General features: G+C 39.4%; 1 protein-coding gene across 1 annotated transcript in view; it reads right to left on the bottom strand.

The window, feature by feature from the left end:
* KCNH1 (potassium voltage-gated channel subfamily H member 1) overlaps positions 1-17989 on the bottom strand; it is a 257125-nt gene that overhangs the window by 113564 nt on the left and 125572 nt on the right. Inside the window, exons 8-9 of the mRNA XM_070734479.1 lie at positions 7527-7726; positions 5889-6141 (exon numbers count right to left, since the gene is read on the bottom strand). Coding sequence (XP_070590580.1) covers positions 5889-6141; positions 7527-7726 — 453 coding nt within the window. The remainder of the gene's footprint in view (positions 1-5888; positions 6142-7526; positions 7727-17989) is intronic.

Below are 17989 nucleotides of genomic sequence, written 5' to 3'. Positions count from 1 at the left end.
CTTAATTCTGAATATGACTGGGCTTTTATCCTCTTTCCCCCAGTTTCTTCACTTACCAGTCTTATTTCACATTATTTAAAAGCTGTTTGATGTTAAGGGAAGCTTTCAGGGGACTGTATGTGAAAGACAGGATGAAACTTCTTCTCTGAACTTCCTTGATTTATCTTAGGATCAAAGCCAATATTTATTAAAATAAATGTGACACTGTCCAGGATAGTGTCAGTGTGAAAAAAGACCAGCAGGAGCTAATATTCTAATAATGGAGAGTTATCATTGTTACATTATTTAGAGTATTATTCTAGTTTTAAACAGAATAACCGAAATCCTGTTTATATGAGAACTATTGATTAATAACTTCCTTGTGAAAGAAAAGGAAGAAATAAGGAATTATTCTATTGATATTTGCTGATGTTTGACATCAGTACTTTAAAAAGTAGCATTTCATGCAAAGTTCTATCCACATTTCCTTCAGTCTCTGGATGTCTCCAACCATCATTAACAAAAAGTCTCCCTAAAACTCCAATATCTTCTCTTAAGTGGTGCTTCCTGGCCAACTCTATATTCTTACAGTATTTATATATACAGAGGGAGAAAAAGGCCTTTAATTTAAAAGCCACTAATAAGTTCATTCACATTTTTTTTAAAAATCAACATGAAACATACAAGCCAAAGTACCACGGACTACCTATAAATTCAGCTCTTGGATGGGTTTGGGTTTTCTATTTGGGCTCCTTCTGTTGCAAGGAACTGTGTGTTTTAATTAGTACTAGAAGCAGATTCAAATTACTGCTGGCTCTTGTTTAAGAGAAATTATCCTGTTTTTTCTTCTGTCCCAGTAGCCCTTGGTATATCCTGATATCTGTTTAGCACTCAGGTTTTTCCCCAGTCTTTTTTTCCGAGTCTACATAGTCATAGCACAAGCAACTTAATAACTACTTCAATAGCATTGAAGGCTATTAACTCATAGCAGTGTTAGTAACCTACCAAAATTCATTACAAAATTCCAGCAAGCATTTAAAATCACAGCAGCTTGAGAGTGTAGAGACTTAAGGACTTAGTTTTTAGCAAATTTGGTTGTATGATTCTATGTGAAGGCAGGTATCAAGATATTAGAGATAATCCTTATTTAAATAGCAGTTTAGCAGCTATTTGCAGCTATTTGAAGAAGGTAGGCAGTGGGATACCACAGGGTTCCGGTCCTGGGCCCTGTACTCTTCAATATTTTCATTAATGACCTGGATGTGGGAGTAGAAGGGGAACTAATCAAATTCGCAGATGACACCAAGCTGGCAGGGGTAGCCAACACCCTAGAGGACAGGCTCAAAATACAGAAAGATCTAGACAGATTAACACTATGGGCCCACACTAACAACATGATGTTCAACATCGACAAGAGCAAAGTCCTTCACCTTGGTAAAAAAAAAAACCTAGACACACATGCAGCCTTGGAGAAACCCCACTTAGCAGCAGTAACTGTGAAAGAGATCTTGGAGTCTTGGTGGATAATCAACTAAACATGAGCCAGCAATGTGCAGCAGCGGCCAAAAAAGCCAACACCATCCTAAGCTGCATCAACAGAGGGATACACTCCAAGACCAGGGAAATATTAATACCACTCTACTACGCCCTGGTCAGACCACATCTGGAGTACTGCATTCAGTTCTGGTCACCACACTTCAAAAGAGACATTGAAACTCTGGAGAAGGTGCAGAAAAGAGCAACCAAAATGATTAGGGGACTTGAAACCAAGACTTACGAAGAGAGATTGCAGGAACTGGGCATGGATAGCCTTGAGAAAAGGAGGGCCAGAGGGGACATGATAGCTGTATACAGGTATATGAGGGGTTGCCACAGAGAGGAGGGGGTCACTCTATTCTCCAGAGCACCAGAGGGCCAAACGAGGAACAACGGCTGGAAGCTGACCAAGGAGAGATTCAACCTCGAAGTAAGGAAGAACTTCCTGATGGTCAGAGCAATCAACCATTTGAACAACCTGCCTGCGGAGGTTGTGAACTCCCCAACTCTGGACACTTTCAAGAGGAGATTGGACTGCCACTTGGCTGGGGTGCTTTAGGATTCCTGCTCAGGCAGGGGGTTGGATTTGATGACCTGCATGGTCCCTTTCAACTCTAACAATAAATAAATAAAATAAATAAATGGTGGTAATGGAAAAGTAACTTTGTGACTAATTCTCACATACACTATCTTCACAGGTCTGTAAAGCAAAGGAAAGTGGAAATAAGATTGTAAGCGCAGCTGTGGTTTTCCCAAACTCATCCGTCTTCCATGCATTAATATGGGATCTCAAAATGTGGTGCAGGACAATCTCACAACATGGGGCAGAGGTCATTCATCAGGGTACTCTTTTCAAATTTGAATGCTGTCCTCTTTGTAAACAAATTGCTAGTCTACATGGACAGATTAACTATCTAGATGCTAAAAACTAGTGAGAGGTCACTGGCTGCTTCAGATCTTATCTCCCCACATGCTGAGTTTCCAACCATCATCAAGTTTCAAGAACGGATCTAACATGGTGTTGGGACTTTTTAATAGATGATCTATAATCCTACTTCAGGCTCCTTGCTAGCCTCAAGCCACAACCCAGTGCAAATGTGCAGAAGGAAGAAGCATGTGTACTCCAGCTGAAAGCAACTAACAGAAGCTGGGAGATTCACTCCTTATCATCACAGCGACCTCTGTGGCCTAGAAGTAAAGTTCTTGCATCACAATCAGGAGGTTATGGGTTTGATCCTAGATAGAGGCCGGTGCAGGGTCTCCTGCTTGGCCAGGAGATTGGACTAGATGACCTGCAATGTCCCTTCCAGGTTCCAACCACAAAGGGGCCACATATTAGAAGGGTTCTTTCAGGAGAAAATGGTTTAGAAAAAACCCTGGCCTCAGGGTCGACTATGATACGAAGGTTGCATATGAGTAGGTGTCCAACAGAAATTATTAGCCTGGCATCTTTGAGCCAAAGTTAGGAGAAAGTGTGACTGTGCACAGCATTCATAAAAGCCCAATCCTTCCTTTAGTTTTATTTTAACTTAATATCATTTTTGTTAGGAGTTATGTCTACACATTCTCCTTGCAGCAGAGAAAAGAACTGCATTTTAATTACTCTAGCTGTATTATCTGTGTAAATATATATCTTTAAAACACAAAGGACAATTCACCTCACATGTAAAATGCTACTGCAGCCAAATTTATATTGAAAGTAGGAAGATGCACCTCCTAGAACAATATTTCATTTTGTTAGGTTATTCTTCTTGGCTAACTGAATACATTTTGTTCCCTTGTATAATAAACTTACTACAAATCAAGTTTATCCAAAGGCCAGAGAAAATATGCTTTCAATTCACAGGTTTACAGGCAAAACAGAAGATAAGCTACCAACCCCCTCTCGCCAAAAGCCTCATAACTCTCCTCTATCATCAAGATGGACCAAGAGAGGAACCAAAATTTTATGTGATATCAAAAAAAAAAATAGGAACACCCCCAAATACAAGACCAACAAACAACCCAATCGCCACGGCCAACTTACTATGGGATAACTTGCCTTAGGACAAAACTTGCATAATATAGACAAAATGGTGAAATAAAATCATTAAAGAAAAGGTGCAACAGAAGGGACAAAATGAAACGTGAATGACAAAAATTAAAATATTTTTTCATTATTTTAAATAATTAAAGAAAATTGTTGAATTATCCTGCAATGAATTGTGAGTGAGTTGGCCATAAATTGATAGTGGCAAGTTGTTCCATTCTAACCCAAAACGGAAAGCAGATGTATACCAGTAGCTCAAAGAAATCCTTATTATACCTTTATAATATAATAAAATCCCTATAATAATATCAACAGCCGGGGATTATTGGCTCCATGGCAGACAAGACATCCCTGTATCACTTATGTTGGAGTGCAAGCAATTCTACCAAGTAGTGTTGTTTGCTTATATTTGTAAATGTGGCAAATGTTTTCAATTTAGACATTATTCCCTTCCTATTAGCCTTATGGGGGTGGAGTCCTTGGTGCTTGGTTTTCTCTTGCAGCTGTTTCATTACCTAGCGAAGTAATGGAATATCTGCAAAGTTAGAAAGCACCAAGGAATCCACAGTTCAACCCTCAGCTTAAAATATTCTATTAGCATTATGATTGTATCAAAATGCAAGCAGCCTGACTGAGGCTCTGAGAATGGGTATGTTATGCACATGCATGGGTTGTATGTCAGGATTTTGTCAGGTAATTGTTTAACAGAGATTGTAAGTTTTGTGGTGGTTTTACAGGTGCAACTATTGGCTTTGGAGAATTATATCAGTGGACCTGAGCATCCGACAGGGGTTGGGGAGGTGAGTCATGTCTTGCCAGCTTTTTTTTTAAAAAAATTATTTATTTATTTATTTATCTATTTATCTATTTATCTATTTATCTATCTATCTATCTATCTATCTATCTATCTATCTATCTATCTATCTATCTATCTATCTATTTATTTAGATTTGTATGCCGCCCCTCTCCGCAGACTTTTGTTAGTGCCTTCAGTCAATGGATGGACTTGAATGCATTAGACCAGTGTTTCCCAACCTTGGCAACTTGAAGATATTTGGACTTCAACTCCCAGAATTCCCCAGCCAGTGAATGGGATTCTGGGGGTTGAAGTTCAGATATCTTCAAGTTGCCATGGTTGGGAAACACTGCATTAGACTAAAACAAGACCAAAACCATGCCAGAAGAAAATGAAAAAAAATAAAAATTTAGCAATGGGATTAATAACAATAAATAAAAAGCTCAAAAAGTCCTTGATTTACAAAAATTCACTTAGTGATCATTTTTAAAATGACTTGTGACCAGGGGTTGAAATCCAGCAGGTTCTGACAGGTTCTGGAGAACTGGTAGCAGGAATTTTGAGTACTTTGGAAAAATGGTAGCAGAAATTTGAAGTAGTTCAGAGACCTAGCAAATTCTACTTCTGAGACTGGCCTGGCCCCAGAATGGGGTGGGAATGGTGATTTTGCAATATCCTTCCACTGCAATGCCCACCAAACCACACCCACCAAACAACACCACACCCCCCAAGACACACTCACAAAAAACGGTAGTAAAAGAAAAGGATTTCACCACTGCTTATGAACCTTGCATTTATGACGGTTGCAGTGTCCCGAGGTCATGTGACTATCTTTTGCCATCTTCTGGAAATAAAGTCAACGAGGAAGCCAGATTCACTTAACAACCAGATTACTAATTTAACAATCACATTGATTCACTTAACAAACGTGGCAAGAAAAATCACAAAATGGGGCAAACCTCACTTAACAAATTTCTCACTTAGCAACATAAATTTTGGGCTCAATTTTATTTGTTTGTTTGTTTGTTATTTAATTAATTAGACTTCTATGCCTCCCTTCTCCCCAGACCCAGGGCGGCTCACAACAAGAGTTCATAACTCGAGGACTACCTGTAATAAAATTAGCACCAAAACAATAAAGAGCCAAAAACATAACTATCGTTTTTAAAAGAGTTGAGAAAACTAAAAGTCCAAAAGAAAAGGTAGCATTGGTGCCAGTTAAATTTTTCTACAGAGGATATTTCATAAATAGAACATCCCCATAAAAAAAGATAAATCTGTCCATGTTAGCTTTCCAAGATTCCCTTATAATTTCATTAAACAAATGTTGCTGTTTGAAAGAGCATGCAAAGATCCTCTGGCCAAATCTAACAAGTGGACATTTTGCTTTATACTTCAGTTCCAATACTAATTATTGCAGTATAGTCAATGTACACATTGCTAACATATTGTAAACCTCCCACCAATACAAATTACAGTTTGTATCTCAACACAGATATACTCAGAACTTATAATATATAGTAACTCAGAATATATAGTAGAACTTACCCAAAATTGCAACAACTTCATCATCTTGGATCACCTCCAAGGATCCTGAAACCACAAAGCACAGATTGTCCACGCTCTCACCCGCATGGTAAATGAGATCTCCTGGAGCACAATGTACAGTCTGAAATTCCATTGCAAGGGCTCGTAGGCACCCATCACTAGCCAGCCTGAATGCTGGGTGCTCTTTAAAAACTTTTCGATTCAGATGTACGCAGATATCTGCTCTCATGTCCTTAGGACAGATCTGTAAAACCTAGGACAACAGGACCAAAAATAAGCGGGTGCAAACCTTAAAGAATGCATTAAGCCCTCTGTGAGGTTTATCTTTATATTAATTAATCCTTAGTCTATTTGCCAACGAATTTATTCTTTCTTTCTACAGTCAATTAGTTCTAGCTAGAACTGGAAACTTATTCTCTTCTGTTGATCACTGTAAATGTTAAACAAAGGATTGCCAAAGGATTTAGAGGCAAGTTAAAAAAAGAAAGCCTGTTTGATCTGGGTTTTCCCACATTTTGCTTAACAATGAATTAAAGTAACTTCAGAATATTATAATTTTATAAGGCCAGAAAGAAAACAGTGGTTAGCTCAAATTTATTTTAGATTAGTTAACTATGAAAATAGAATAAATTAATAAGATATTTACTTGTTATAAATACAAATAAGTATAATAAAATACAAATAAGTATAATAAAATAGCAACATTACGGTAAAACTCTTAGCATGTTTCATTTGACTGATAAGCTTGTTGCTATATAACTGATCATCAGTTTCTTCCAACTGATATTTTGAACCTGTTAACTATTACATTTGGAAAATTAATTCATAACTATAAAAGAGGTCAGACTTAATCTTTCTCTTTATTAGCTTTGGTTTACATTCTTAAGTACAATAGATAAAATAAAATCTCGGGGGTTTAGAGATTCAAGGGATATATGACATTTGAACAGATTTGCTCAGATAAGTATGTAACTTAACCATTAGCACTAACTGCAGAATACAAAATGCACTAGTTATTCATTTTGTAATTTTGTTGGTAATATATTTGTAACATTTTGTAATTTAATTGGCAGAGCTTGAGAAGTTGGCTTGAGAATTTGAAGATCTATAGTTTATAGTTATCAACCAATTGTTCTACTTACTGATTTTCTACAAGGCAACAACTCAGGGTGGCAGTAAAAATAGAGGAAACATAGAAACATAGAAGATGGATGGCAGAAAAAGATCTCATGGTTCATCTAGTCTGCCCTTATACTCTTTCCTGTTTTTTATCTTAGGATGGATATATGTTTATCCCAGGCGTGTTTAAATTCAGTTACTGTGGATTTACCAACCACGTATGCTGGAAGTTTGTTCCAAGCATCTACTACTCTTTCAGTAAAATAATATTTTCTTATGTTGCTTTTGATCTTTCCCCCAACTAACCTCAGATTGTGCTCCCTTGTTCTTGTGTTCAATTTCCTATTAAAAACACTTCCCTCCTGAGCCTTATTTAACCCTTTAACATATTTAAATGTTTCGATCATGTCCCCCCTTTCCCTTCTGTCCTCCAGACTATACAGATTGAGTTCATTAAGTAGGACATTAGTAAAGAGCAGTGAAAAGCTAAATAATGCTAGATTTCTCAAGGGACCTCACCTTTTCAGTATCAATGCCCCTGGACATTGACCAAGTAGAAACAATGTAGTCCATCACACGTTCACTCAAGCCTTTGGGCACTTGATAGAGCTTCAGGAAGTCCCGGACGCTGTTTAGCATTTCATGGTATCGGTTTGTATTTGCATACATTTGCTGAAAGATAGTTGTCACATTCCCAAAAATGGTTGCATATAACAGAGCTGCAAATAGAAGAAGGTGGGGAAGGGGGAACAAAATGAAGGTGGGCCTTCTCTGAAAGGGGCAGATGGTTTGGCAACTACAGCAGTTCATTGCAGCATTTGTTGGGAGAAAATAGCATCAATTCCATCAATTGCAGTAATAATTATCTTAATTGTTACAACCCCTAAGCACTGATGCCATTTATTGCCTATTGGTACAAGGCTTTAGAAATGTCCTTTCAAAATTATTGCATGTATTACATAAAAGAAGAATGCCCCGTCTGGATACAAATTCCCTTGTTTCAATTAAGAGTGCCATTTTCAATTTGTTTTATGTTAAATGACTTACTGAGTAACTTCATAGCTGTGCAATTAGGGAAACATTTTCTAACCCTGGAGGCTGCTCACTCAATTCAAGCTTGATATCACCTTAAATCACTACCTCCCATTCATTAAACTGTACATAGGCACAGGCTCTTACAATACTGCAAATGGAATGAATATATTTATTGATTTTTGTAAGCTAACCTTTCCCAAATAGAAATTCATATAGTCTTACTAAAGTTAAAAAATGCCCTGTATAAAAAATGGAGAGAAATTCAACAAAAGTCAACTCAATGAAAGCCCTTTAGTAGCTTGCGAATGAAAGGTCTCTGATTTTTTTTCCCCACTTAGCAGATCAGATTATTTTCAATAAAAGTCAAATAAATGTGCTTAGATAGTGTGTTATAGTTGAGAAGCCACAACAGGGGAAGCTGAGACTCGGGAAAATGTCAAGCCTCCACATTCAACAATAATTTTTTATGCAAGAGATGCAATTCCACCTAAAAAGGAATATCAGGAAGTATTGCTGGTGGGAAACTCTGCCAAAGATTTTGAAATATTTCTGCCAGCGGTACAGTTCAAAGCTTTCATTAATACACTAAGTTGCTCTATCTAACCCATATAGGATGTACTGAGAAGACCACCAGTGATGGGAGGGGACTGATAGGCAAACTTAAAATTCTGAAAGCAGGCCTTGAATGTTTTCATAAAATGATTGCTCAGAAAACTGCCAATTTACACAATGGCTACCACAGGGCAGATAGTAACCACAGACCAGTTTTCTGAAATGAAAAGGTTTGTTTATAAGCCGCCCTTCTTCTAATGGACTATTTATTTATTTACTTATTCATTCATTCATTCATTCATTCATTCATTCATTCATTCATTCATTCATTCATTGGATTTGTATGCCGCCCCTCTCCGTAGACTCAGGACGGCTAACAACAATAATAAAAACAGCATATAACAATCCAATATTAAATCAGTTAAAAACCCTTATTATAAAACCAAACATACATGCATAAAATTGTAAAGGCCTAGGGGGAAAAGAGTATCTCAGTTCCCCCATGCCTGGCGGCAGAGGTGGGTTTTAAGAAGCTTACGAAAGGCAAGGAGGGTGGGGGCAATTCTAATCTCTGGGGGGAATTGGTTCCAGAGGGCCGGGGCCACCACAGAGAAGGCGCTTCCCCTGGGCCCCACCAAGTGATATTGTTTAGTTGACGGGACCCGGAGAATACCCACTCTGTGGGACCTAACTGGTCGCTGGGATTCGTGCAGCAGAAGGTGGTCCCTGAGATAATCTGGTCCGGTGCCATGAAGGGCTTTATAGGTCATAACCAACACTTTGAATTATGACTGGAAACTTAGGGCAGCATACAACAATAAAAACCTAATACAAAGTTTAAAACCCATTTTTTTAAAAAAAAAATTAATCCATCTCTCATTCATACTAATGGCTGGATAGAGTCTTGTTGCTCAAAGGCCCCAGGCCTGCCGGCAAAGCCAAGTTTTTAAAGCCTTTTAAAAGGGTAGGATAGTGGGGGGAATTGATTCCAGAGGACCGGAGCTGCCACAGAGAAGGCCTTCCCCGCAGTTGCGCCAATCAACATTGCTTGGCTGGATGAATCCGCAGAAGGTCAGCTCTGTGCAATCTAATTGGTCACTGGGACATGTGAGGCAGAAGATGGTCCTGTAAATAATGGTCCTAAGCCATGTAGGGCTTTATAGGTGATAACCAACACCCAGGGGAAGGCTGATAGCCGGAACGCTAAATTGGGCTCACTGCCATGGTTCGTGAGTGCTTGTGGGGCCATTTTGCTTCTGCACCTGTGGAGATAGCAAAATCACGTATGGAATCAGAGGTGCGTCCGTGTTTCGGCTCCATTCACGATTTTGCTATCTCCACAATTGCAGAACAAAATCGCGCTGGCCCCACAAGCACCCACAAGCTGCGGCGGCTAGCGCAATTTAGCATTCTGGCTGAAGCCCACCCTGCCAACACCTTAAATTGCGTTCAGAGACCGATTGGAAGCCAGTGCAGCTCGCAGTGATGGAGTTATACGTGTGTATCTGGCTACACCCAGAACAACTTGCGCAGTTGCATTTATTTGTTCATGCTTGTTAGTTCTTTTCAACCTATATTAGAAAATCTTAGGACTTGAACCTCAATTGTTATTCCTACAAGTATAATTGGGGCCTGTTATTTGAGCCAAGCCAGTATTTGGTACTCTGTCTATATGTTCCCAAATCAGTGTCTACCAAGAGAAGCTGAAGACATTTTATTTTGGCTCAGATGTGCCTTGACTTCATGTAGGATCTTCACTGGGAGGAGGCTGATTTTCCAATTGTGAGAAATATTGTCTCTCCCTACTCCGTACTACCTCATCTTATTTCCTGGTAGATTTCATAAGGAACTTTATTAGCAAATCTCTTCTTAATCCCTCTAGTCAGTTTTATAATTCCTGTATAAATGTACTGTCCTGATCATCTTTGCTTATGCACAGATCCAACTATTGTATCAATCCAACCTCTGAGTACAAGCCTTTACATACACTTTCTCTACACACAGAGATTCTGGAACCATAATTAAAATGCTGGGGACAGTTCCCACTTGATGTTGCGAATTTGTGATGTCATGCCATCTGAACAGCTATTAACAGAAATTTACATGCAAGAAAAATATTACCTTGACACCAGACAACTTTGCCCTCATATCAACAGCTCAGTTATTTGTGGATTGGTCAAAGACAAACAATGTATGCTGAAGGCACAAGGGGGAGCCAGTTATTTATTTTGCTCCTGTGTGTAAGGAATGGGAATTCAAATACATCTGAATCCCATTAATAATTGTGTAGTCTCCTATTGGATGACTGAAGGACACACTGAGTGGTTCGAGGTTCTCAATGTTTAGCCTTTCAAATTAGGAGAGGTCAGGGAAACAGACTCCACAAGACAGGCTGAAATTCCATATTTTTATATAGGCTATTGTAACAGAATCTTGAAATCCTAAAAGCCTCTCTTACATCAGAGAATCAAGTTTCTGATGATGTTACCTAGTTTACAAATGAAACATCTGCAAGAAAACAATCAAGCTCAGGAAGCACCAGGGAACCCACAGAATCAAGTTTACATTTCTTTGCAACATTTGCTTTTTTTCCTGAGCTTAAATTCAGTTTTGCTAACTGTAAATTTCTTCTCCAAGGTCATCTCCGTCTTCCTCAATCCAGAATTCCTTGTCAAGAAGAATGAAGTAGATTGCAAAATTTACCTTGAAATGCTTATGAGGAGGTAGAGAGAGGAAATAAAGAGGTGGAGAGTAGAAATAGTTACTCCATGAGGAAGTGCCCATTGACCAAAATATTATGAAAATACTATGCCATTTTTTAATTATTCCTAAGATGTTGTTCATATATCAGCATTAATAATAGAGAGATGGTTTATTGTATAGCAACCATGTTCTAAACAATTTAAAGTGTATCTTCAATCTTTCTTTTTCTTGGATAGGGTTGAAAGGATCACAGGTAATAGATTCTTGAAAATAAGAATTAATCCCAGAGATAAAAATAACCAAGAATGAATGACCAGCATTTAAATATCTCAATGGAAACACATAGATTCTGTTCTGTTGGGCTCTCTGATAGGAGCCTCCCAAAAATTCAAGGATACAAATTTCAGACACACACACATTTGAAAATTCAAAACAATGTTCTTTATCACAAAATTCAAAATAAACTAAGCACTCTTTTTGTATTGCAAAGAGCACTCTTCCCAAAACAACCCAGGGTAATCTGTACAATGTCCCTTAAGCAGTCATTAAGCACTTAGCCAGCAGCTGTGGAGAAACTTCACACCCCTTCTTCTTCCAACTAAGGGAGACACACACACACACACACACACACACACACACTGCTCTGCTTTGGGTTCAAAGGCATGAAAAAGCAACAAAGTCCAGCGCACAAAATTCCTGATGAAACTGCAACAGATATTCTTCCACAATGGCCAAACCCACATGCTGCTATTTATAGCAGCAGCCCTAATTACTGGAGCCCCACCCAAACACAGGTGGCCTCACTTATTTCCTGTAATATGTTCTTACTTGGTCTCTTCTACCCATACTTCTGCGCTTGCGTGGATCCAAAACGTCATCATCTGAATCAATGGAAGATAAGGAAGATTGACTGCCTTGGCTGTGTGCCAAGCCCTCCTCTGCCGAGTCACTCCTACCTTCTTCTTCATCCGAGGAAACCAAACTCTGCACTGATTCTGTCGGCAATAACACAGGCCTGTGACATGTTGAAGTTTCCCCTGCATCCACCTCCCCATTCCCTGGGGCAGGAGCTGGGGCAGAGCCAACCACAACAGATTCAAATGGCCAATCATTCTAGAAATCCTGTTTTCTAAGCCAAAAATATGCCTCCTCTCATGTAAAATTGTCCAATTCCTCTGATGAGCAGTAACGGTTATCTTGATTTTGTGACATCCTACGGAATGTCATTTAACAATCAGAAACAAATCCATGTATTTTTCTTGGCAGAGTAATAGAAGCGATTTAGAGAATAGAATAGGAAATGGAATGGAATGGAACGGAAGGGAACAGAACATAATATAATTTTTATTGGCCAAGTGTGATTGGACACACAAGGAAGTTTCTTGGTGCATATGCTCTCAGTATACATAAAAGAAAAGATAATTTTTTCAAGAATCCTAAGGTACAACACTTAATGATAGCCCGGGTACAAATAAGCAATCCAATCATATTAGGAACCAGTCAATATAAATTGTAAAGATACAAGCAACAAAGTTAGTCATACAGTCATTTGTGGGAGGAGATGGGTGATGGGAACAATGAGAAGATTAATAGTAATGCAGACTTAGTAAGTAGTTTGAGAGTGTTAAAGGAATTACAGTAGAACCCCGACTTACAAGACTAATTGGTTCCGGAAGGAGGCTCGTAAGTCGGAACGCTCGTATGACGAAACATTGTTTCCCATAGGAAACAATGTAAAGTCAATTAATCCGTGCAACAACAACAAAAACCGCTGCCGCCGAACGCGGAAGTTAGCGTTTGGCTTCAGGAGACAGCTGCGAAGCGGCGCGGGTGTTTTAAAACGTGGCAGCCAGCCTGGGGGGTTCGGGGGCTTCCCCCCGAGCCCCCCAGGCCGGCTGCCACATTTTAAAACACGCGCGCCGCTTCGCAGCTGTCTCCTGAAGCCAAACGCTAACTTCCACGTTTGGCTTCAGGAGACAGCTGCGAAGCGGCGCGGGTGTTTTAAAATGTGGCAGCCGGCCTGGGGGGTTCGGGGGCTTCCCCCCGAGCCCCCCAGGCCGGCTGCCACGTTTTAAAACACCCGCGCCGCTTCACAGCTGTCTCCTGAAGCCAAACGCTAACTTCCGCGTTCGGCTTCAGGAGACAGCTGCGAAGCGGCGCGGGTGTTTTAAAACGTGGCAGCCGGCCTGGGGGGCTTGCCAGCACCCCCCCCCCCCGAGCCCCCCAGGCCGGCTGCAACCTTTTAAAACACGCGGGATACGACCGCCAAGGAGCTGTCTCCTGAAGCCGAACGCGGAAGTTAGCGTTTGGCTTCAGGAGACAGCTGCGAAGCGGCGCGCGTGTTTTAAAACGTGGCAGCCAGCCTGGGGGGCTCGGGGGGAAGCTTCGCAGCTGTCTCCTGAAGCCAAACGTGGAAGTTAGGTACATGATCTCATCTCAATGTTTCATCTTTTTAGTTGTATTATTATGACTAAGTGTGTTTTTTGTACAGAGAAAGTAACAAAGTACTTATGGAAAAAGGATTAAGACAGCACATTATTTATTTGTACAGTGCTCATTTCCCTGGAAGGGAACAGCATAATTCACAGAATAAAATTGCCATAATTGTAAGGGAAAAAAGGCCCAATGGCTGATAAAACTTTAGAAAATGCATTATTAGGTGTTCTGCCGGCATATCTCAACCGCCCATAATTACAGGATAATTAGTCCAGGAAGACACACACTACACAATAAAAGGAAAGCCCAAAAGTTTTTATAAACAGAAAAACAGAAACAGCTCCCTTTTTAAATGTCAAAGGGATTTTCTGGTGCACACAAGGCACAGGTTAAATGCAGTCCAATTGCTCACCCAATAACTGGGAAATTGAGTCCAATTCTAAAGTCCAGAGAGTCCACACACACAATCCTGAACAGCAAAAACCACGATCTTGATAAAACAATGAATCAGATAAACTGCCATGAGGCTAAAACACCATTCTGCACTTTTATCTGTAGCACTAATTACAGCAGCCCCACCCAACCACAGGTGGTCTCATTTTCTCTTGTAATAATCCTTCAGTTGTTGTCTCCTATGCATCACTCTACGCATGCATGGATGTGTCATTAATTCTTGTTCAGAATCCAGGGATGATACAGATGACTGATCTCCTCCTGGGCTGTCTGCCAAACTCCGCTCTTCCCTGTCACTCACGCTTTCTTAGTCAGAGGAGACTTCGTCGGCAGATTCTACTGGGAGCAAAACAGGCCTGTGGCATGTGGATGTCTCCCCTACATCCACCTCCACATTCCTTGGGGCAGGAGCGGGGCCAGAGCTAACCACAACATTAGGTATATTATTACTACAGTCAGCTACCTGCAGTCCCCTATTTATGAGTTGAGCAGATATTTTTTTTCAAATAATAAACAAACAGTTCATAAATGCAGTTAATTTGAAGCCAGTTTGATTGTGAAGCAATTATGGCTCTGCATGTATCCTAGTAAGAGTATTATAAATTATTTTTAAACCTAAAAGCCAATCATGTTTTTCCTGAAAGAGAATTTAATAAACAGAACAGCATTTCCCAAAATAGCTTCCTTTGAGTCAGCATGCTACAGGCTAAAATCACAGAATAGTTTTATTTTTCATGTGCCCATAACCAGATGTCATGTGCCCATAACCATAAGATCCCCAATTTATCATAGTAAAGAATTTTAGGGAAGACAATCTTTCAAGTATTAAATATATTTAATGCTTTATTAAGACTTTTAGGAGAAAAGGAAAGGGAATAAAAGGGTTAAATTTAAAAGTGCCAATAAATCAAACATATTTGAGAACATATTTGGCCAAAGGTTAAAGAGGATAGAAGAGAAAATAGAAAGGAAGGAAGAGAAGGAGAAAGAGGTAGAGGAGGAGTGAAGGAATAATTAGGTAGGAGGAGGAGATGAAGAAAGAAGGAGGGGAGTCTGAGAAAGAATAAAAGAAGCAGATTGGAGTAGGTTATGAAAAGAATAGATGAAGATGGGGATTCTGGAATAATGGATAAGAATGTATATCTATATATGTTTTTTGTACCATTGGAAGGTATATACATGTAATTTGTTTTGTGAAGGTGGAGAAAAATAAAAAACCTTTTGCTAAAAAAAAAATACCAAAATCATCACCATCACAGTCAGACATATCGGGTACTCAGAAAACAATTTTAAAATGAACAGCTTTAAAATGGTAATCAATTGGGGGAATGATGTTCCAAAGGGTGGGTATGATGATAGAAAAGACTCTTGTCTCAAATCCCATCATGTCGTCACTTCATCCAAAATTAAATGAGGATGATCACAATAAAAACCTATTTTGTTATTGTCTTGGGTCATATTTGTGAAAACAAATTCAGGTGCTCAGGCATGAAAATGTTTCACTCAAACACTACACTTTTCCGCCCACACCGAAAAAAAATTAGAGGGAACATTGCAGCTGTTCCCTAAATTTCAGGGTTTACAAAAGTTTGACTAACTTCTGTATTTCTGAGCTGTAGACAGAAGGATCTAAAACGGCTTCCTTTTTATTTTCTTACAGTTGGACTCAAATGAATAATCCTTTGGTTAAAGGCTAAGAATTCCCCAGCTGGTCAGAGAAAGGAATGTTCAGTCTAACTCGTAACATCCAGGCATAAACAGGGAAGATTTCGCTACTAAGATTTTAAATTATCCTTCCTTCCAGTTTTAACAGGAGTGTTAAAAATTAAATACCCAGAATGTTAAATATACAATATTAGAACTGTCATTCATCATTGTGCTATCAATTTAATAAAAAAACATGATTGACAATCGAAAAAGACACACTAAATCTGTAGTTCTAATTCTGGTGCCGATATCACTATAAGAAAAAGCAAACTTAGAATCCATCCATCACATCTACATCTAACTGAATGATTTGCCGCAACTGTGTTTCAGTACAGTAGTAGGTTTGAAGGATTGATTGATTGATTGATTGATTGATTGATTGATTTGATTTGATTTGTATGCCGCCCTTCTCCGAGAACTTGGGCGGCATACAAATTATGCTTATATCTTTCAAATTATAGTTGGCACTTTACAATTCCAAATGGCATCCAATATCTAAACCATCTCATATACTCCAGCTTGATTCCACTCAATTCATATATATTACCTAACCACACAGGACTTGGATGGTGTTGTTGTTGATTCACAAAATATCTTCTGATAGTGCCAACTCAGAAATGCAATCTGCCAAAATTAAATTACCGGTAATTTTGCCCATTTTTACAAAGGAGTAAAACAGATAATTCTGTATCCCCCTGAATGGCAAAAAAAAATAAAATCCTTCAGCTAAGCTTTTGGTGGCTTCATGGATGCCTCCACATTACATTCTTGGGACAAATGTGAAAATAATCTGACAGTGCAAATCCTACTGGAATGATTTTCCATTTCCTAGTCTAGATTAGAGCCTGAGACTTCTTGATACTATTGTCATTCAAGCACTACCAGGTCTGACTTCTGAAAATCACCCACATTGGAAAGGACATATCTAAGGGTGGTTTAACTAGGTCAAAAACTCAAAATTATATAAATTAAATTAATATGTATTTAATTGTTTCAAACGTCTTCATGTTAAAAAATATACTTCAGTAGAACTTTTGGATGTGTTTGTAACTGCATTCATGGCTTAAGGAGGATGTTCTGCCTTAGCTACAGCCCACAGAGAATGCAGCACATACAAATTCTGTCCAAACCTTTGTTTACTAAAGACTTCTAATGAGCTTTCTTAGTAGCTGGCCAACACAAATGTGGTGTAAAGCAGTCTTTGCTTTATACTCCACATCATTAAGAGCAAGGAAGCTTACAATGGTTGGCAAAATGCCCAGAAGCAATTTGCAGGAAGAATGCAAAGAGAGAGAACAAGAGTAGAGCAGACGTTTCTGAATTCAAGACATAAAGACATATTCCTGCAAATTGTTGCCTGCATCATCATTTCTTAAATAGGCTAGGGGAGTGGCCAATTAGCCACAAGCCTACTCTCAAGGAGACCTCCTCCTGAGGAATGATTCCTGCCTTTTGACAGCTCTGCGTACCCGTCCATTCCTGCCTTTTGGCAGCTCTGTGTCCCCATGCATTAAGAGTAGGTTCTTCCTCTTCTTTCTCATCACTTATGGGAGGTTCTGGAGGCCCTGGCTGAATCTCTGCCTCTGGCACTGAGTCCTATCCAGCCTCCTTACTGTCCGACTCAGGTGCCAGCTGCACAGGCCGCTGCTGCGTCATCACATCAGCATCTTCTCTAGCAGGATCCACTACCAGCTGCATGGACTGCTGGTGGGCCACAACAGAGGATATCTATCTGATAGGGAATGCCTCTGCCCAATTATGTATTTCTTCTGGGTGCACTATGCAGGAAAAATACATGAGAAGACACACCATCATTCTGCAAGTATTCTGATCTGAAAACTAAATCAGCCTCTACTGGTTTGGCCTGTCATTTCTGCAAGTAATAGTGCTATGCTATTAAAAACACTTCCCTCCTAGACCTTATTTAACCCTATGTTAAAGGGTTAAATAAGGTCCAGGTGGGAAGTGTTTTTAATAGGAAAGTGATCACAAGAACAAGGGGACACAATCTGAAGTTAGTTGGGGGAAAGATCAAAAGCAACATGAGAAAATATTATTTTACTGAAAGAGTAGTAGATCCTTGGAACAAACTTCCA

Source organism: Erythrolamprus reginae, chromosome 1 (genome assembly GCF_031021105.1).
Source record: "Erythrolamprus reginae isolate rEryReg1 chromosome 1, rEryReg1.hap1, whole genome shotgun sequence".
In the NCBI taxonomy this organism is placed as follows: Eukaryota; Metazoa; Chordata; class Lepidosauria; order Squamata; family Dipsadidae; genus Erythrolamprus; species Erythrolamprus reginae.
This window is presented reverse-complemented; position numbering and strand designations above follow the sequence as displayed.